This window comes from Alligator mississippiensis, chromosome 1 (assembly GCF_030867095.1).
Source record: "Alligator mississippiensis isolate rAllMis1 chromosome 1, rAllMis1, whole genome shotgun sequence".
In the NCBI taxonomy this organism is placed as follows: domain Eukaryota; kingdom Metazoa; phylum Chordata; order Crocodylia; family Alligatoridae; genus Alligator; species Alligator mississippiensis.
In genome coordinates this window covers 93,125,691-93,147,957 of record NC_081824.1, presented here as the reverse complement: position 1 = coordinate 93,147,957, position 22,267 = coordinate 93,125,691, and the positions used below count along the sequence as shown (strand labels likewise).

At 41.2% G+C, this 22,267-nt stretch overlaps 1 protein-coding gene across 3 annotated transcripts in view; it reads left to right on the top strand.

The window, feature by feature from the left end:
- PDSS2 (decaprenyl diphosphate synthase subunit 2) overlaps positions 1–22,267 on the top strand; it is a 212,482-nt gene that overhangs the window by 174,785 nt on the left and 15,430 nt on the right. The window contains exons 5-7 of one of the 3 annotated variants that reach the window (XM_019499908.2): positions 6,375–6,548; positions 7,350–7,481; positions 11,070–11,105. In XM_019499908.2, the coding sequence (XP_019355453.1) occupies positions 6,375–6,548; positions 7,350–7,481; positions 11,070–11,105 (342 nt within the window). Of the gene's footprint in view, positions 1–6,374; positions 6,549–7,349; positions 7,482–11,069; positions 11,120–22,267 lie in introns of all 3 variants that reach the window. The other 2 variants (XM_019499910.2, XM_019499909.2) reach the window with 2 other exon arrangements.

Here is a 22,267-nt window from a genome sequence, read left to right as displayed (position 1 = left end):
CTTCTGGTGCTACCCATTTTTTCATGATATGTATTTATGTAGTTACTAGCTGGTTCTTTCCTAGCGGGACAGATAAAACAGTTGAGCTATTTTAAGATGGTGCCTTGAAGGGCATAAATTTTAAGTGCTAGTTTGTATTAAGTATATAGAAATGTTTGCCACCATAGATGTGCTAAAAGGCCATTCCTAACAGCAATAGGTAGTAAACAGCTTGGAGCAAAACACGTAATGATCTTATAGAAGAGTTTTCTATCTCTCATTGCCTCTGAAGTTTATTTCTGCGGTTTAAGCACTGTCCAAGAAAGCTTAATGGCTATGAATCTCAGCAAGCCAATTTCATTTTAAAATCTAAATGGTAAACATGTTTATAAAACAAAAACATTTTTACTGACCCTTGTGTTTGTAAATGGGGATATCAACTTGAAGGTTTGCCATTTGCAATTACAATGCTGCAAAATTAATTTTTAAAACTTAAATGGTTTACAGTTATTCATTGTGAAAAGTGGCTTGATTTTTCATACTACTATGGTAAAGAGAGAACAAATATTTTACACAAAGTAGTCCACATGGTACTAAATCCACTGCTAGGATTTTGTGTATTTATGAGAGTTATTTTAATTTAACTCACAAAAATTGCTGGATTGAAAGGTTCGGCGTCCAGTGTCTTCCACGAGTTCACCTATTTCTGAGAGGTTTACCTTTCCCAATGGGAAGGGTGTGTCATTCTCTTGATTCTTTTTTTTTTTAGTGGCTTTTTCTCACACAGCAACAGTAGTGCCAATTGTGCTCTGACTTGTTTCTTAAGGCTAGAAATAGGTGTCATCAAACGGAATGATTCAGCTGTGCTGTGATGTCATGGCCAGGGATCCTGGTTTTCTGTGATAAAAAATCATAAATTCTCTGCTAAAAAATTGCAAATTCTCTGATAAAAATCCCAAAATCCGTGGTTAAAATTAAATGCCCCCCCCCCCCCCCGCTGGTGTCCCTCCCCCCCAATTCCCCATCCCTGCTTGTGCCCTTTGCCCCCCACCCACAGCCCCTGCCCCCCAGCCTTGCTGGAGGGGGCCCCCAGCTGCCAGGGTTATGGGGCCAAGGAACCAGATCCGCATGCCCCTACCCCCAGTGGAAGTCAGCAGCTGCTACAGCAGGAGCATGAGCTGGCTCCCTGTCCCTCTGCTGCCTAATGCAGGCTTGGGCAGAGCCAGCTCCTAGTGGCAGCATGCACTCCTGGGGAGCAGGGGGGATCTGCACCCCCCAGATCTGTGTGGGGGGTGGGGGCAGGGCGGATGTGCACTGCCCCCATACACACAGAGGAAGTGTGGCCAGGGCAGCGGCAAGTGTGGAGCTTGCAGCGGCAGGCAACTTTTGCTTGTGGCCCTGCTGTGCCCTGCCGCGCCAGTCGCACACGCTGCACTCTGGAGAGCCTGGGAGAGGGCAGCAGGGTGGGAATCACAGCCTTTGTGACTAAGGGGTTGCATCTGGCCGGGCACTCCAGTTGGCAGGGGCATTGCAGCCTACCTGCTCCCAGCCAGAGTGCTTGGCTGGCTGGAAAACCCCACAGCTCCACGCCAACTGCAAATCCCCCCTCCCGCCCAGAGTGTCCAGCCAGGGAGTGCCAAAGCTGGCTGGGGGCTGAGGGAGCGGGGAGTTTTGCAGCTGGCCAGGAACGGTAGGGGTTTCCAGCCAGCCGAGCACTCAGAGGCTGCAAACCCCCTCCGGACTGGAGTGCCTGGCTGGCTGCAAACCTCCCTGCTCCTCAGCCCCTAATCGGCTTCCCCCTCAGCCCTGCCCCATGACCCCCAAGCCCCATTTACGTCCAGCAAGAAGAGTGAGCTTGAAGCAGCTTCTGGTAAGTGTGTGTGTCAGGCCCTGCCCTTCCCCCTCCTGGTTTCCCCATCCCTTTTGCAAACAGCTCCCGGAGGCTGGGGCTCTGCCAGCCTGCAGAGCTCTTCACAAAAAGGGGGAAATCCGTGGGTTTCTCTTCTAAAAGAGAAAATCCATGTTTTCTCTGTTTTTTCATGGGAAACGGAAAACCAGGATCCCTGGTCATGGCACACCTGATTTGCTTCACTGGTCAAAACACACATCACTCCTTGTCCTGCCCCTGATGGTGCTGAACAAGGAGTGACATGATCTCTTCACTTTCCCCACTCTGGCCCATTTGTTTGGAGACCGCCGGGTGTTCCCCTACCCAGCCAGCTGGCTGAGCTGATAAAATGCCACAAGGTGATAGACATCCACCGTAGTAAAGCATCAGAGTCTATTACTGGTTTTGGTTCCGTCACTGATTTTTCTGTTGTAGCCCAACAAAGAGTAAGGCCTCCTATTTGCTCAGCATTTGTGCCATCTTAGTGTTTAAGGCAGCACAAATGAGAAATCAGACAATGTCTGTTTCCATCTTCGAGATCTGAAGTATATAGGAAAAAATGGAAAAAGCTTCTCTGACTAGTATCTGCATTATTTTAGCTCCCATATAGTGGTACATATAATCAGACATTTCCCTTTAGAGCATGCTTCCTTCTGTGATGAGTGGATTTTCATCCTCTGTGTTCAAAGTATCAGAACATTGCACTGCCTTTTCCAACCTAAAAATTTGACTTGTATTTTGTATGCCTAGATTTTCAAATAAATTCCAAAGTTATGTAAAAGTTTTGGTAAAGTTTTCTTTTGTATAGGTAAGTTATATAGGTTTTGGCCAAAAGGCATGTCTTATATTTGTTACTCAGGAAAACTAGCATTTTAAGTTACTGCAATTGTTTTAAGCATTTGAACACAATGATTTCATGAAGTTACAATATAACCAATATGACGACAAGTCAAGTGGGAGTTAAAATAAGTAATTACAAAAGTACTATTAGAACTGCATTCATCATGCAGGAAACTTCAATAAGTGACTCTCTGAGTAAGTTGGTTACAAGTAAAAGAAACTAAGAGTAGCATCCTTCGACAGCTTGTTTGGAAATTTCTTTTAAAATTAAATATATTTGAGTGAAAAAATAAATATATTTGAGTGAAAAAGGATTAAGCATTTTTTGTTTCTAGTACAGCTGCTTGTGCATCATTTTTGACTTTCTGCCAGTCATGAAAACTTGTATGTATTCAGAGATGAACTAAGATATTACAACACAAATATTATAGTAAAATGAGACCTGACTAAAGTTTAATCTTGACTTGGTAAATTGTTATCACATATAGTGCAAACATGTGGTTTTCCCATTCTTTTCCCCTTCCTCATATAAATTAATGGTGTGTCTGAAAGCAATGGAATCTTGATACATTGTTTGGTTACTTGGTATTGCGGAATTCTGCTAGTTTTCCCATCAGTCTCGTATTATCTTCTCCCTTGTAATGCAGCGCTCGGCAGTATCCACAAGGGAGGAAGATTAGAACTGAATGGAGGGATTTCATTTCGTTTGCTACCAATTTCATGACAGATAATACCTTGCTAGAAAATTATGGGGTCACAGATTTAGTTCTTATTCATTTCTCACTAATTTAATTGAAGTAACTTTGGGGGCGAGGGGCTTGTTAGCTTTCTAATTTCTTTTCTCATTTTACATTTAGGCTCAATCTGAGCTATAGAATTAAATGCGTTGAGAAATTAGGTTCAGTATTTAAGTTTAGAAGCTTTCTCTCTGCCTATTCATTTATCATCTTTGTTTCTTTATTTTATTCTTATTCTTTGTATCTGAATTTTATCTTAAGAGTGCCTCCAGAGGGATTTTTTAAAAGTTCAAGGCCATTTTAAAATTTCTTTGCAGTGTATAAAAAAGGCAAGACTGTTGCATATTTTTACAATTATATTTGTTATATTTGTGTGTAATATACATACACACAAACACTAGATAGAACCTGTATTTCTTTGAAATTCTATATATGTATATGTGTGTATACACACACTCTCTATATAATGTGTGTATACATACTGTATAATACTGTGTGTGTATACTAGATAGAACTTGTATTTTTTTTTAAGTGTGTGCGTGCGTGCGCATAATTTAAAAGAAATACAGGTTCTATCTAGCGTTGAAGACCGACTGAAAAAATTATGATAATGCTGCATGAGCCAAGAGAGTTAAAATTGAATAATTGAGAGGGAAACCTATTATTAGACAGGTTGTTTAAAACTCCTGTTTTTTTAGTTAGTCGAAATTATATTTTAATAAACTTTCTGAATTAAAACCTCTGTTAAAAGTTTAACATCCTTCACTCTGTTTAAGGTGGTAAAGTTCACAAGAATAAAATCCATCAAAATCTTCCACGGAAGATCAGACTTCACATTTCTGATATTTGATATGCCTTTGAGAGAGAGGAGGGGAAAAAAGTTTTCATACCTTCCTTATTTTTAAGAAAGAAGCAATTCAGATGCATCTCTTAAATATTTATACTGTCTTCTCATTAAAATGTCATGTATTAATAATAGGTTATTCTTAAAAATAACTTGCATACTCTATATATTAATAATAGAAAAGATTGTACTGTGGCACTCAATGTAATCATATAGTAACTTCACATGTCACTCATTACAAGTACCACTGCCTGCTTATTTAAAACTTCCAGGTTGTCTTTCGCATCCATCTGTGAGAGGTTTTAGTGAAAATACCAAAAACATTTTTCCTAGTAATTCAGTGAAAGCATGATTATAATATCCACTAATGTTCATAATATTCTGAATCAATTCCGGTAAGGAGGCCCTGATGAGCTTCATCCAGGGTACTAAAGGAACTGGCAGAGGAGATCTCAGAGCCCTTGGCAATAATATCTACCAAGTTGTGGGAGACGGGTGAGGTACCAGAGGACATAGTGAGCCTCTTTTTGCCTTAGAAAAAAGAAAGGTGGACCTAGGTAACTCTAGTTCAGTTAGCCTTACCATGTTACCCAAGAGATTACTGGAGCATATCATAAGGAGGTCCATTTGCAAGCATCTGGAGGAGAAAAGGCTGATCTCAGGCAGCCAGCATGGGTTTACCTTGAACAAATTGTGCTAATCTTTACTTCGGTGGATGTGAAGGGGGAATTCTGTAGATATAGTATATCAGGACTTCAGCAAGGCTTAAAAGCCCCACATTAACTTCTTATAAACAAATTGAAGAAATGCATGCTAGACAACACTGTTACAGGGTGAATGGACAACTGGACTAATAGCTACAAACAAAAAGTAATTATAAATGGATCCATGTCAGAATGGCGGGAAGTTTCAAGTGGAGTCCCAGAGGGGCCTGTCCTGGGCCCAGTGCTGTTCAGCTTTGTTTAATAACTATTTGAATGCTGGAATAGAAAGCTTCTCAAGCAAATGTTCAGACAACGTGAAACTGGGAAGACTTGCAAACACAAAGGACAAGTGTGCATTTTAGAAGAATCGTAACAGATTGGAAAGTTGGGCTGGAGCTAACCAGATGAACTTCGGCGCTGACATGCAGGGTGCTACTACTCAAGAAGAAGAATCAAAAACAAATACAAAACGGGTGAAAACTGGCTGCATGGCAGCACTGTAGCAAAGGATCCAGGAGTCTTGGTGGATCACATACTTGATATGAGTCAGCATGGAGCTGGGAAGAAATATTTCCCTCCCTTCTGTTGCTACATGTCAGGTTTTTTCTGCCTTCATCAGAAGGTTTCAGTGTTGGCTACAGTCAGTGCCCCAGTGCTGATGCTCCTGCCAGGACTAAAATCTGGAGGTTATTGGTTAGAGGGTCTTGCCCCTCTTCTTAGGGTCACACCAGTCCACCACATATTTAGTCAGAAAGGAAGTTTATCCCGTGGTCAGATTGTAGGGGTTTGTGGCAGTGGGGGTTTTGTGGAGATTTTCACTTTCCTCTGTAGGGGGGAACCTTTCCCTCTCCCTTGGATCTCTCAAGTACATTTTAACAACCCTCACAGTAGCAGGACATTGACTGCTGTTGTCCCCCTGCTTTACCAATGGTGTTAAGGTGCTATGCCTTGTGGTTGTGTGACAGGGTTGATTTGTTTAGTTCGTTAGCAGTAGATTAGAGAAGGATTTGCATGGGATAGGAATGAGCCTGCCTCAGGCAGAAGGTCGGACCATGTGACCTCCAGAGGTCCCTTCCAGCCTTATTTTCCTATGATTCAATGTGTAACAATTTGGAGGCAGGCCTATAGAAATGTCACTGAAATTATTTTTGGGGGAGCTAGAAATTAAAAGCTGTGTCAGCTTCAGCAAGTAAAACTTGCTGTGACACTTATGTTTTCCATCGCTTCAGTGAAGAACACTACTTACAGAAGTGATTGGTTTTACCTAGTTTATTGATGTCCAGACTGTTTGGCACTCATGTAATATTAGCAACATTGGTAATTTCCTATATTTGATAGTTACAGTTGTAGCTTGTTCATTTTAGCTTTCATTTCATTTTCAGGAGACCCGTCTTACAGATGATATTGGAATATCAACTTGGACAGAACAGATTTTCCTATCCCATAGTGCCTTGCTGGCAAAGAGCTGTAAGGCTGCAATGGAATTGGCAAAGCATGATGCAGAGATCCAGAAGATGGCATTTCACTATGGAAAGCACATGTCTATGAGTCATAAGGTATGCCCTTTCTCCTTTCAGTATTTTAAATACTGAAACAGTTCATGAGAATTTTCTCTAATGTCTCTGATTCTCACTTCTGTTTGGTCTTCTTTATCTCAGACCAGACGACACTACTGACCTTTATCTAGCAGGTCAGGGTTGCAAAAGATTTTGTTTCACTTGGGCAAGGAGGGTGATTTTACTACATTTGTCAAAAGCAAGCTTTGCTGGTATAACCATTCACACTAAGGGAAGACTGCCAAGGTAATTTACTGGTGGTATCCTACACCAGTAAAACACTGCTAGTGTAGTTACAGAGCATTAATGTTTTGCAAATGCTTTAAAATTAATTAATTCATAATTATCTGATGTAAACAGTGTGTATAACGATCTGATTTTTATGCAGTCACTGTTTATAAAATATTCAGTATGTCAGAAATGAAATATTGCATCAGCTCCAAGAAAACAGAATATATGCTTCTACCATCCACAGCTGTGAAACACAGCATCCTTCCCATGACTGCTCACTTTCTTATACCAACAACCCTCTTTTCACCAGCTACTCCCAGTTGTTCCAGCCCCATTCCCCACTAGAGCAAACTCTCCTTTTGTCTGTTTGTCTCTGTAGCCTCTGAACAACCCCATTCCTCTCCACCGTGGAGCTAAAAGTCAGGGGATGGAGGTGAAGTACATCCATCAAAACTGCAGGCGACAGTTTAGGAATAGGGCTGGTGACTTGGAATTGGAACTGGCTGATGGGCTACGTGGTCCTGGGGCTCTCTGTTAATTCAACAAAAATGTTTTGATCCTCCCTTCTAGATACACCTGGACCTTCAGCCATTTATTAAAGGAAATTCTACTGACTCTGTGACCTTCAGTTTAAATTCTGCTCCTGCAGTCCTGCATCAGGAGTTCCTTGGAAGGGAGGCATGGATTAAGCAGATTAGAGAGGTAATTATAAATTTCAGTTTTTCCATACATTTTAATTTTATCATTCATTTTCTTCCAGGCTCTGGAAGGTTACAGCTTATCAGTGTTGCATATGTCTCTTCATAGAGATAATCTTGTAATGCGTAGGTAAAGGTCATATATACAAACAAAACTGCCCTCCCCAGCCCTTCATTGTGTTTATTTGCCTCCCTTTGAAGATTCTCTCAGCTCTTTGAATGTGGCCCTCTCTTTCCTTCTAGTAATTCCTTAACAGGGTAAGGTAATGGGAGAAGATGACTGTACTGCTTACTTCCATGTGTTTGTATTATGTAGCACAGTAGGGTTGGGGTTCATGAATGGATTTTCTATATGCTACTGCAGTATATGTTAGTAATGATGCAAGAAGGCCACCCAAAAGACCAAGACTAAGTATATAATGTAGTGACTCTACCTCAGTACCTCAGTCAGGCAGATTCCTCTTATCTAAACAGTCTTAGGAAACATACTTAGGAGCTCCTCCTTTAGTTGCGTGGGTACCTCCGGTAGGAAGATTTTTGGTAATGAATGATGTCTTGTGGTGGAAACATTTTATTGCTGTTGATTAGGAAGGATTACATTCTCACTGACATCCTGCCACACTTTTAGCTTCTCTCTTTTCAAGGAGTCTCAGAACAGCAGAGACTGCTATTGCCTGAAGAAGGGTGACTGCGCCCAAAAGCTTGCTAAGAACTTAATTCCAACTACTCATTTGGTCTAATAAAAGATGTCACATCTACTCAAAGAACCTTGCCTGCCTGTCTCCTATACTTTGTTCTCCTTTGTGATGACTTCTTCGTGTCTGTAAATGGAATGATCTATGGACACAGAAATGAAGTAAAATTTATTTGATCAGAAACAGTAAAATTGTACATAAATTAGTCCTGAGAGGCAATTCAAGAGATGAGAGAGAGCCCTGCCATAAATTTAAAAGCAAGTTCTGTGTAGAAATTTTCACTCAAAATGGGATCTCTACTGCTCTCTATTCTGCTCCCTAACATAAAGGCAGTACTGTAGGGCATAGGCCAAGGAGATAGGGGTTATGGGTATTGCATGCATGACTCTGGTTCAGAGTTTGCCTTCATGTGTTTCTGGCAAAAGTTATCATCCCAGTAAAGAGGAATGTCAGACAGTCTCATAAGAGAATGTAACCTTGCTTTTGTGAAGGAAGAAATGTATTACTATATTTTCTTGTATATAAACTGCACCCCTGCCCTTAAGTCAGCTGGGGAAAAGTGGAGTGCACATTGTGCAAAGAAAAGGGTACCAATGAGTCCAGAAAACTGGGGGAGAGGGCCAACTGCTTTGGCTCTGGGAGCCACAGAAATTAATCCTGCCACTGCTCCCTCCTTCCCTCTCTACTCACTGCTGCAAATGTCCAAACCCCTGGGGAGCTTCCCTCTCCAGCTACACACCAGATCAGGACAGTGCATGGGGCTCCAGAGCCAGCTAATAGCCCCACCGCTGAGCCCCTGTGCCAGCATGCCATACCAGCCCTGCCACATTAGTCCCAAAGTCAGTGTGCTGGATCAAGCCCTGGCACATGGACCCCAAGCCCTGGACACATTAGATCTCTAGTGCTTACCCATAATAAGATTTCTTTTTCCTTCTTGGGGCCTTCCAAAGATAGGGTGTGTGTTTATATTTGGGGGTGTGTTATGTGCAAGAAATACAGTATTTCTAACCAAATTTTAAAATCAGAGAATGGTAACACAGCAAATGGCTGACTAAAGAATCTTGAACTTGTCTAACTTCAGCACAAGAGTAGTAAATGTTTGAGTGCATAAGGATTGGATGAATGTTTGAGAAGCTTTCATAGATTGTGTTGGGATCCTGCCATCCTCTTCTAATTTCAATTTCTCTTATGCAGAATCCAAAATAGGTTGCAGAATTTCAGCACTGTTGTCTGTCCACTTGATAATTCTTTTTACATCAAAAGTGACATTGTAGAAACACTACAGAAATTCTAACTGAAAGAAAACAGAGTAGTGTTGTTTTTTTCAGGCAAGCAGTTTGTATTTCTACTAGGTGCCATTATACCAAAATACCAAATGGAAGATCTTCTCAAGCAGGGATCAACAAACTATGGCTTGCTAGATCCAGCCTGTAAAGAGATTGGATCCAGCCTGCAGTAGTCTCCTGCAGCCAGTGGGGCACCTGGGGGCTCATGGGAGTTGCATCCCAGTGTCCCCAGTTTCCTTTTGTAGGCATCATGGCAAAGGAGAATTTTAAAGAGGGATCTGAAGGATGACAATGAAGATCAGCTCTTTCTCCTTCTCTCTATAATTAAAAATTAATCCAGTTATCTTCAATTCTCTTTCTCTTCCTGCTTCTCTTTCACTTTAATCTCTCCTCAGTTTATTGACAGGCTGACTTTTTTTCTCTCCTTTTCCCTCCCTTCTACAAAAATTAGCCCTTTTTTCCAAACCTGTGGACTCTTAGCAGCATTTCTTCAAAAGTGTAGTCACCACTTCTGTTTCCCCAATTCAGCACTCAATTCTTCTCCTTAGTTACCATACTTGTCCTTTTGGCTGCTCTGTCTGTAGCAGCAATCTGCTCCCTGGAGTAGTTTGTGAGGGAGTGATTCCATTGTACATTCTTTGGGTAGGAGGAAGAATTCCAGGACTCCTGGGGCTTGTGGCCTTGCCTAGGCTAGGCTAAAGGCCAGGAAATCTTTCCTTTATATTCCTGAGGTAGGAGCTGTTAGTGGCATAGTGTGGTTAATGATAATGCTGAGTTTAGGTATGGGAAGAAGTTTCAGGGTGGGTGACCAGGAGTGTTCTGGGTCTGGCATTAGTAGCCATTGACCAAGAAAAAAATAGGCAAAAAACACTTGTTGAATATAAAAAATGTACACAAATTGTACAAAATGCACGCACTTTTCTATGTAACCTTGGGACAAAATTCAGGGTGTTTTGCATTCTAGTATGTCTTGCCTTCGCTCTGTTTGTTTTTTCTTTGGATACACACAATGTTCTTCTGAAGATGTAAGAAAGCAAGGTTGTCTTATGTTTTAATAACTGGTTGCATATACATGATGCAGGCAGGGAGGGAAATGATGACTCTGTATGTGCACATGTCATTCCAAACCAAAACACAGCTGGTTAGGTCTAAATTTGAGGTTTGCCAGCTTTGACATTCTCATTGGCATAATCTCTTTAAAAGAAGTCTATAAATTTCCTCTCTATACCCACAAAAGCTGTTACTGTACGGGCTTAGTTCTCTCTCTTTTGAAACTATTATTGATTTTGTTTGTTAGCTCTAATTCCTTTGTTAGTTGACTGAAGTAAACTTGTACCAAGGGTGTCCTATTTTCAGTCTGTTTCAGCAACAGATTTTTTTGTAAGATATTACTATTTTAAAATATTTTAGGCACTCAGAGATGCAGCTGCTTTCTTTAGAGATCTCTGTGCTGAGACTGTCAGCTGGTAAAATTCAGGTTCTAGACCAAGTTGATTGTTTTTAAAATACTATTTCAAATATACCATTCATTCTTAATTTTTTTTTATTTCCACAGGAGTGATCTAGAATAGATGCCATTTTACATTTAATCTTTCTTTTTTATGTCTTAAGGCACAAGGTGCAGGGAGTATATTGGATTACATGAAGGTGGGTAAATTACAGTAAGGCTTCTTATATTTGTTCTCTATTTTTTTTTTTGTTTTTTTCAGGTAGTTGAGATTCTTCTTCTTTATTATAATCAAATATTTATCTGAGACATTTTAAGTTTTATAACAATCTCCTCACTTGGGAGCTGTTATCAGATTAGATCACTGATCTATCTAGTCCTGTTTCTTTCTGTGATAGTACCAATAGTATGCCTTGGTATTCCAAATGAATGTCTTCATATAGGGAGCAAATGATATTAAACTTTTACACTAAGGATATGAACAAAGGAAGGAAGGATGTTAATTTGTAGAGTGCTAACCACTTTATGGTAAATGCCTGTTTTCATTGTAAATATGAGGCATCTTATCTTGCTTCTTCAGGGGTAAACTACCTTGCATTAACCATGGGTTAGGAACATATACCTGGGCAGCTGCCACATAGTGGCTATTGTGCTGTCAGTTTGCCCCCTATGATATAATTTTGTAGAAATGTGCTGATACAGCTGTGCCTTAAGTATCATATTTAGTCCCCCTCAATTACAGTTACCTTCATTTCTCATCCTGTACTTAAGTGGAAGTTCCAAACTTTTTATTCCTGAATATATTAGATTAGGAGTTTATGGAAACAAAATGAGATTGTATACACTGTTATTTGGTGTTAGCCCTATGGGTCATCCTCAGCTGGCTTGAACTTCATGAACTGCTTCTTCCAGTCTGTATCCTACCTTGCACCCAGCTGCATGTTGTTTTCTGTTCCTTGAACCTAGCCCTTCCAGGGATCAGTCTGTGCCCACTACTTCTCTTCCCTGCTGCGATTGGCTCTGATTGTGGTCAGTGAAGACAAGAAGTAGGATTTATAAAAGGGCCAGAATCAGGGGTGACTGGTGCTTCCTGAGTCCGGGGGGGGGCACAATTTGGGGGCAGGCCAAAAGCCCTATATCTACCCCTAAACTTCTGTGCTGTGGCTTAGTGCTCCCCCCCCATGCATCCCCAACACACCACTGGCCTGTGCAGCAAAAAAAACCTGCCCCATCCTGAGTGGTGCTGAGTTGGGGCCAGTCTGGGGGGGGGGGGGCACATGCCCCCCCGCCTACCAGTCACCTGTGGCCAGAATCAAGAAACAGGAAGTTGTGAAATTGCTGTTGCTTGACTCTAGCTGTCAGGGTCAGCACAGCCAGCTACAATGGGAAATTGGGAATTTAAGGGTTAAGCACAGTTCCAGATTAAGAAGAGAGGAGTTACTTTTAAGAGTATAGTTTTTCCCTGTTTAAAATTGCTTTTAAAGTTTCAAATACTTAAATGATTCTTTTTCCTTTGTACCTCAGCCTTGTATTACTTGGTATGCACATTGACTGACAACATGGCTGTATGTTGTTATAAGAACATGCATACACATTTCATGTCTGCACTGAAGAATCATAAAATATTAACTCCTTGATCAGTAATGGCTTAGATTAAATTTGATTAAGTGATAAAATGAAAAAATCCATCTCTCTCCCTATCAATCTTAAAGTATAAAAGAAACTGGTAACATTTAGTCATAACTAGATCATGAGAATCCTGCCATTCACATCTAGGAAATACTTCTAAAACATTTACCTGTGAAGAAATACTGTTGTTGGGTTTTTTTTAATTTCCATTTGTATGTCGTTAGAATGTGAATGGCTTTACTGTTTAAGACTGATTGCTCCTAGAACTGATAGGAAATTAGCAAGCTCATTAAAACTTTAGTTTACTACAACTATTGTGTAAATAAATACGTTGGTATTCCTTAATAAAGCCTTGAAATTTTCCTGTACTTTGACCAGCCGAAGATTAGACTGTCTCTTTTGGTTACTATTACTTAAAATTACGGTTGGGTATTTGACTGGTCAGTTGATTCTGTCTGGTCTGTGGTGGTCCCTTAGCCCCACCCAGCACAGGCATGGAGGGCAGCCCAGGCCATGATGCATATGTGCAGCTGAACCTGTTGCCCCCAGGCATGCAGCCGGGTGGGGCCAGTGCAGCGGCCAGACTTGGCTTCCTGGCAGCCCCAGCAGTGGTGACTAACTCAGCTGCTGCTGCCAGTGTCTCTGCCTCTAGACCCACTGCCCAGGTACCCCAGCCCGTCTACCCCACACACACCATCAGGGATGCTGGACGGAGCGCACAAGTGGGTGGAGTCTCTATGGAGACCAGCCCAGGACCCCCATGGGCAGGGCATGCTCAGCCAAGCAAATAGGACGGGGCTGCGGGCGGGTGGGAAGTGGCATCTGGGAGCAGGACAGACAGGTGAGGTCAAAATTGAGATAGGGACTGCGGGGCAGTGGAACCGGTGCTTGTTGCAGGGAAATTCAGGGAGTGGATCACAGCTTGATCCCAGGCCCCGGCCCCATGCTGTCACCACCCTGCAATCCCATCCCTGCATGCCTGTCCTACTCGTGAACACCGCTCCTGCACAGCTGAGCACGCCCTGCCTTCAGGAGTCTTGGATTGGTCTCCATGGAGATCCCACCCACTTGCTCTGCCTGGTGCCATCCCCCGCACTGCTTTATGGTGCTGAGCAGCCCTGATACGCTGGTGCCCGTGCCCTGCCCCTACCAGTTCACTCCCAACCTGCTGCCCCCTGCCCCCACTCCTCTAGTGTGTGGGGAATGTGGTGGGGGTGTGAGGAGGAGGGAGGTGCACAGGTGACATGGTGCTCCCCCAAGATTTCTGCACCCACAGTTGGGCTGCAGGCAGACTAAACCAGCTCCGGGTAGGAGCCACCTCCACAGCCCAGCAGGTGGGACCTAGTGCATGAGGGAGTGCCACACTACCATGGTTGCCAAGGTGAGGCACCCCCTGGCCACCTGGCAGTGTTGGGGTCACAACTCCATGCCACCACTTCTGCTGTGCTTTACCATGGCAGCATGATGCATCCTTCCCGCGCCTGGTCCTGCCTGCTGGGCTTTGGAGTTGACTCCTCCAGAGCTTGTCCGTCCTGGCTATAGCGTGCACCCTACTGTGGGCCCAGAAATCTTGGGGGCCCAGCTGCAGCCCATGCCCCACTGTGGGTGCAGAATACCCCCTTACCCTGAAGCATCATCTTGCCCTCCCTGCCACATTGTCTGTGCTCCCCCGACCTCCTGGCTTTCCCCCTCTCCCCCTTAACGTGTCACCACTGCCCTTCCTCACCCCCATAAGCTTACCTGGAAGGAGCTGTGGGAGCTTCTCTTCACCGCTGCCTGGCTGCCACATGCATGTGTGAGCCTGCAAAGGGGAAACCTGTGGCTTCCTGCGTTTTTCTCCTTTAAAGGAGAAAATCCGTTATTTTTTTCCATTAAAAGGAGGAAATCCGCATTTTTCCACAGCAAATGGAAAACCCGGTTCTGCGCACATCATATGGTGAGCCCCATCATAGTTTTTATTTATATTTGTTGGTGTCCTCTTCGGTCTTTCATATGTCTTTCTAAGGGGAGGGTTGTCTGTATTGGCCGTAGTGTGTACAAAAAGGTGCATCATTTTAGTGTCAGTTTCCCTTTTAACACACTCAGTATCCTATTTGTTTTTTGATAGAAGGAATAATCCTTTCTGATTTTATTCCTATGATCTGTTTATTCTGTTTGCTTAGTAGCCCTCTGAAGAATATTCACATGATTTTCAAATAGAAATAATGAATGAAGGTAAAATTGAGATCCACCCACTCACCATGCCTATTTTTGTTAGGAAGTGTTTTTTTTTTTTTTTTACATGGCATAGAACAGCCTACATATTTTTTTTATTCTTGTTTATACATGAATTTTGGTTTGCAGTTTTGATGCATGATGTATTAAAATGGTATCTTTAAGTCTGTGCTGACCAAAGGAGAATCCAAGGGATGCTAGTAAATGTAGTCAGGGCTTTGACCTGGATGTGGAAGGGAAATGCTTTTCATTAATTTAATTGGGTCCAAGTCCTTCATTCCAATGAGCTCATTGTGTTCTGCAAAATTGTTCTTTTCCCCCAATGTATCAATCTTGTTAGCACAAGGACTTTGATATTTCAGAAAGCTTATTTAAGGTCAATATATCTGAAGCCATTTTCTTACATCAGTCTGAAAGCTTGGGTCTTTTTTGTTTCCCCTGGTCTTTTTTGTTTCCCTCCTCTCACTACACCATTGCTACCACAACCAGACAAATTATTGATCCATCATTACATAGTTTGAAAATCTCTTCCAGAGATGAAAAAGTTGCCACGTGCCTTTTTAGTACTAAATGCCTCAAGTAGCAAAGAGAATACCCATAAGGCTGAGGCAAATGTCATTTGTGTCACTGGTGGAGACAGCAGATCAGTGAATCTTGGGGAAAGTCTTTTCTTATTTCAATTTGTCAATAGAATTGTCTTTTTGAGCTTTATTCTGTCCATGTTATGCAAGGTAAGTTGTAGAGCTCTTTAAAAAATAGTACGTCCTTATTGAGCGAGTTGTTTATTATATGTGTTATCGCAGTGCCTATGAAAGCCTCAGCTGAGACCTAGTGTGCTAGGTACTATACAACAGTTAGAAGGACCTTTCAGATGTTATAGCGCCAGGAAAATTATTAGTAGTAGTAGTAGTAGTATTATTATTATCATCATCATAATGCTCTTTACAGGTTTTTTGTCACTAGTAGTTCCTCTCCTCCCAAATTCAGAATTGGCTATCATGATTAGGTTATTCATCCTACCAGAACAGTTTTACAATCCCATGGTGTAAAGGACAGTAGTCCCACCATGTTCCACTTAATTAAATGCCAAAGAATCATTGTAGTTTGTGCCATAGGATTAAAGTGTATCCTGTTTTCTGACTTCCAAAAAGCACCAAAAAGGAAACAATAAGGGGATTGTTTTTCCTAGCAAGAGCTTATGATTTATTATAAAATTTTCATTACCACACCAGTGTAGTTGTGGCCACTAATACTAGTTTGTCTTGTGATTTTCTAATCAAATAATGTGTTAACCTGAAAAAAGATCTACTTGTAGATATTTTAAATCAAGTCAGCAGTGTTAAGCAGCAGCAAAAGAAAAGTAAAATCAAGACAAGTTTCCTCTTTGTTAGGGTCACGGTTGTAAGTTTTTTGGATGCAGGATGGTGTAACTGTTTGAATTTTTATTTTTGTAAAAGCCTGTTCCTATGATAACAGTTCTTGGCTTGATTTTTAAAAAAATGTAGAATACCTGTCTAAGCTTTCTGAGTATATCCAGTCTCAATCACGGTTGTATTTGTCGTCCTCCTATTGAAGGCATTGGGAGTTTGCCAGAGGCTTCAGTGGGATTAGAATCCAGCACGGTGTTTGTTTGCTTCATTAAGATACAGATAGGTCCCATGCTGTTACTGTAAATGCTAGATTGACAGTATATATGCAATAATAAGACCACCTTGTGGTACTGTTTTTTTTAAGTTGCATTCATTGTGAAAAGCCACTGTTTATTTCCTGTTTTGTTTTTTTTAAACATCCCAGTGCTAGAGCTACTTAATGAAGCTTTTCAGCCTGTATATTGATGCACAGAGAATGAGAGGGGCACTCTTAAACATGAGGAATCTTCACATTTTCAGTGCATATGGTTGATTTGTTGTTTCCAGTACATTTTAACTTCAAAAGCAGTATTTATTGTGTTGAAATGGAAATATCAATGACTACTGTCAGCCTCCATTTCACCATCATTTTTTTCAGGTGCTTTAGCTTTTACCTTTTAAGATTGAAATTTTCTAAACTTGGTCTCTGCCCGTAATCTTTTTTCCAGGTTTAAGAGAAAAAGTTGATTTATGTCAACATGAGATGAAAACAAAAAGGAAATAAACGTTGTTATGCAAATTTAACACAATATGAATGCTTTATATAGGGAATGATATCAGTTTAGGTAAAGATGCATTTGCATTTATTTTTGTTCGACTTTTTATTTTACGATACAAAAATTGAGTGATATCCTATTCTGTGTATTACCAGGAAAGGCAAAGGAAACCTTTAGATTACAGTATTTTATGGCATTATGAAGTGATGCACTTAAAATAAATAAATGATTGTCCAACCCATCTAGGGAGGAAAGAGGAGGAAGAACTTAACTATGTGTCCAGCCACAAAAAAACAGATCGAATATGTAACAGTTTAATGTTGAAACATTCCAAGGTGCTTGAAAAGCAAATGAGGGGGTGGGGGAAGAGTTCATCTGTTAGCTATAAAATGGATCAGCGCCATTTCAAGGTAACATTTTAGCAATCTAAATAATCACTGCTTATTAAAACACAATGTTCCCACTAAAGAGAAAACAAATTTAGAAAATCTGGCACAGAATACTGTAAACATTTTATGCATTAGTTGGTCACTTGACCACTGTTCAAGTTAAGTTTGTTTTATTTCAGTCAGTCTCATACATCTCAGTAGCAGAGAATGTTTTAGCTCATTTCAGGATGAGAAAAAGCTCATGAGATAAGATCTCAGATTTGAAAAGGAAATATAATAAAAGTATCATTTTCCTCTGCTATTTGACAGAATCTTCTCTGAACTTGTTTGCTAAAGTTTTGTTCAAGAAAATACATAAGATCCTAATTAACTCTGGGTTTGGCAAGGCAAAAAGTCAGTCAAATAGTGTTTCCTTTTTTGGTGAAACTTTAATTCAGAAGTCCTTCTGTGATGATGCTGTACTGTGTTGTACAGAGTAAAAACCAAAATCTTCTCATCTCCCAATGGCCTTTTTCGACCTTCCAATTTTTGGTACAGGTCTGTCCCTACCACAGGTATCTGGATGGCCAAAATTGTCATCTTAGCTAACATTTTTCATGGCCTGTCACAAAAGAAATATTTTGGGGCAAATACTTGGGGCCAAAATCTTTTGTAAACATTTTGTTTGCTAGAATATTTACAACTTTTCTGTTTGAGATTTTTCTGGTTCTGTAAAGTCCAGCAATCTTTCTCATGTCAGTCTGTTTTTACAAAATGTGTGATTTTTTTTTTTTGATTTTTTTTGCATGAACTTTACATTCCCAGAGGAATCTAATGTAACTGGTGGAGCACTGTTTCCTTTGCATTAGACAACATGACTGACAGATTTTCTACATTTTTAATGCAATGAATTTTGCTTTATTGAAGACTTAATTGAAACATATAAATAGGTTTACAAGGAGGACTGGATGGCTTCTATGTCCAGAGAGTGGAATCTGAATCTCTTGGTCATTGATTCAAGTTCAGTTAAATCTGTTAGCAGCTAAAAACAGTTGCCATCTCCATGCCATTCAGTGCCCTTTGAAAAGAACATGACATTCACTTTCCACTATATACCGGGATCTGAAGATTAACATTTTCTAGCCAAGAGCTTGTCTAACTTTTTTCCAAATTATACAGCTATCTCTGTAAAAGCTATCACCAAAAAACTGTGGCTTCTCACATATATCTTGGATCATCTTGGTTACAAAAAAAATCCAGCCCTTGTTGATGAAAGGCAGAGTTCATCACGTTTGTGTGAGACTTGCTCTTCTCAATCTCCCCTGCCTGACAACTGCTTATAATCCAAATTTACCTTTTTGACCTGCATTATTCTGGTTTTCCTTGCACTGGAAGGGGCTATGGCAGTGGTCTCCAACCTTTTCATGGTGAAGATCACTTTTTGTAAGTAAAGGACACCCTAGGATCTACAGCTCCTCTCTCTGCCCCCCTGCCCTGCTCCCCCACCTCACGGACAAACCACCTAGGCTCTGACCCCACGCACCCGCCCAGGCGCCAGGGAGTGTGGCTCAGCCTAGCCACGTGTGTCCTGCTGCTCCCCATCATGGAGCCTCTGGCAGACCGAGATCCAATCGTCAGAGGCTCCATGATCAACCAGTCAATTGAGGTCTATGGCATGAATACCATAGTCTGCCCCCCCCCCCCCCCCCCCCCCCCAATTCAGCATTGGTGAGATCACAGCTGGAGTAGTGTTTTGTTCTGGGCACCACACTTCAAGAAGGATGTGGATAAGCTCGAAAGGGTACAGAGAAGGGCCAGCTGTATGATCAGGGGCCTGGAAGATAGATCCTATGAGGAGAGACTCTGGGAACTGGATTTATTCAGTCCAAGTAAGAGAAGACTGAGAGGTGACTTGATAGCTGCCTAGGAGTATGTCAGGGATGAACACCAAGATCTAGAGGAGCAACACTTCAGAAAGGCACCCCTTGGGAGGACGAGGCCCAATAGGCACAAGCTAGTTGAGGAAAAATTTAGGCTGGACATAAGGAAAAACTTATTTTCTTTAAGGGTATCTAGAATCTGGAACACACTCCGAGCAGAGGTGGTGCAGTTGCTGTCTTTGGAGGTGTTCAAGAGGAGGCTGAACAAGCACCTCATTGAGCTCGTTTGAGTCCAACTACCTCCTGCCCATGGCAGGGGACCAGACTTGATGATCATACAGGTCCCTTCTGGTCCTTTGATTCTATGAATAGTACTAAGAATGGTGACTGAGGGTGCATGAAAAACCAGCATGGAGTCCAAGAGTGGAGAACAACTTGGGAAGGTAGTACAGATGGCACTGGGAGTCAAATAGGAAGTAGAAGGTAAGAGGTCTGCCGGGAAACGGGGATATGGATATGGCTGTGTTCAGTAAATAGAACCAAAGAGAATAGTAGGAAAGAGTGAGATGTTGCAGGCTAATTACTTTCAGTGCTTTGTTGCTGAACATTCAGGACGAAGATATATCTTCTGTGTAGGCATGTTTTATTTAAACTGCTTTGTATGCTGGCTTCATGTAGCAGCCTTGGATCTCATTAGATCTCAAACAAAGCAGTCAAACCCAGTCAGTATTTGGATACCTCTGAAGACAAAGTACTGAAGAAAAGCAACGTTTGCAAATTCAGCAAGTAGCAGCCTTCCCTTCCAGATGCTTTAACTGATATCACTGTATGGTTTAAAGAAGCAGTGTGCTACTGATAGGGATGTCTGTTGAATGAAATGCCTTCTTCTTGTGGCTTTAAAAATTCCATGGTCACCTTTGCATCATCATAGCATAGCATAGATCATAGCAGCTAATATCCGTAACCTACTTTCTCAGTGTTTAATTTGGATAATGATTTTATCTATCTGAAGTTCATAAACTATCTAATAGTTTTAACCTAATCCAATAGACACTTCCAAGCCAAATTTGTAGTTTGAGTTTTTGATGTTTCTGTAGCCTGTTACAGTTAATGAATGTTAGTCTAAGAATAGGTTTGTTTCATTGGTGGGTGGAGTGATTCCTTTGAGCAGAGATTAGAAAGCTTGGGACTCTTGTCTTCAAGAAAAAGCTAGAGAGGAAACAGTAGGAGTGTGTGTGTGTGTGTGTGTGTACACATACACACATATGTATACACAGTATAACGAGAAAGGTAAGATTTTTATTTTATATAGAAAGATATATTTGTATATGTATACACATATAAAAAATGAATAGAGCTGAGAAGTAAAAAATATTTTTATTTACCCTTTCTCATTATACTGTGTTTACTCATAATGCAGGAATGAAATTGAAAGGTGTTTAAACCTAATAAGATGTTTTTTAACATAATTAGTACATAGGACTCATTGCCACAAGATATAATTGATTCCCCAAGCTCTGTTGCATATGTGGATATAAATAGAGCAGGGGTTTTCAACCTTTTTGGATCAGTGTACTCCCAGTGGCCAGACACAAAGGGTGGGGGGGTAGGGGTGTAGAGAGTGGCATGTGGTCGAGTGCAGAGCAGCAGCAGCCATCATGTGTGAGCTTCCCCCACATTTGGGCGGGCAGCGCCTGCGCAGCAGCACAGGGATGGTGCATGGCAGTGCTCTGTCCCCACCCGCCGTCATGGGCCTTCTCAAGTACCCCTGGTTGACATCCCCTGAAATAGATCTTGGATTTTAAAAATGTTTTTAGGATTATAAGCCCTCTTCAGGGATATATAGCAGCTTCTTGCTGATGGGGTGAAGATGATGATGATTACCTTATGGGCATGTTATGCAGTTATTTCCCACTCAAGGGATATGTTGCACCTTCCTCTGAAACATCTGGTAATGAATCAGTCTGGTTTGGTATGATGATTCCTGTATGTGTAACTTGTTAAACAGCTTTGAGATTATTTCATACATGAGACTCTCTCTATGTATACATATTTATAGGTGGTATGCCTTTGACTTTAGAAACTAATGCAGGGTCTGCATTTTGTATTAATCTCTCATTTCTGAAGTTTGGCTTTATGGGTAACTCAAAGGCAAAAACAAACAAGTTCAAACTGAGCTTTCACTCTAATCATGATTATCTCAATGGTTTTGCTGCCCCCAACACCTGCATCTGTTTCTTCTTTCACTATGTATCCCCCTGTAGATCTGAAATACCTCAGGTGGCATTAATGGACTTTAGTAAATCAGCAGAATTTGCATCAAGATGCTGATACTTGCTGATATGATGGGTCAACAGAAGAACTCTTCCACCTTGTTGAAATGGCCCCTTTTCATCTAATTCTATTATCATTCTTGATTTTAGATATATAGCTCATATACATACTTTAGAAAGTTGTTGAATGAACTGTACATACAGTGCATTTTTGCTTTAGGATAAATTATTTTACAAAGCATGGTGCGTGACAACTCTCTAACTTAAGTAGAGGATAAAATTTTTATGAATTGGGACTTGAACACTAAAGTGCTATAATATGCTTTCATCCTCAAATATGGATAATGAATCCACTTTAGCATGTATTCAGATAAGAAAAGTCATTCATTATATATAAATGAAACTACCTATAAAATGGATCACTCTTATGATGCTGTAAATATTTTCTAATCATTTAAAGTAGATATGTTAAGGTTATATTGCTGTATATAACTGGATAAAAGTAGTCTTTTGGGGATGCATGTTGTTTTATGCACAGCAGGGAACGTTCTTCTAAAAAACTTTTATACACATGTAAAAAAAAAATGCGATATTTATCTGTATTTAATAAGAGCTCTGTGTTTTATAGGTGTGCAGGCCGCGCCCCGATCCCACCTTTGTCGCCATGTGTGGCGGCGATTCCAATCTCATTCCCGTCGCCGGAGGCGAGCCGGGCCTGTCTTCGTTGCACACGGGCTGTGGCCGGCAGCCCGGGCACGCGGGGTGGGAGAGAACCGCTGGGCGGTTTAGCGCACGCGAGTTAGAATTAATTACGGAGGCGTAATGGTTGATTGAAAAGATTGTTTACTTACACCCAAAGATGGAATTGGTGTA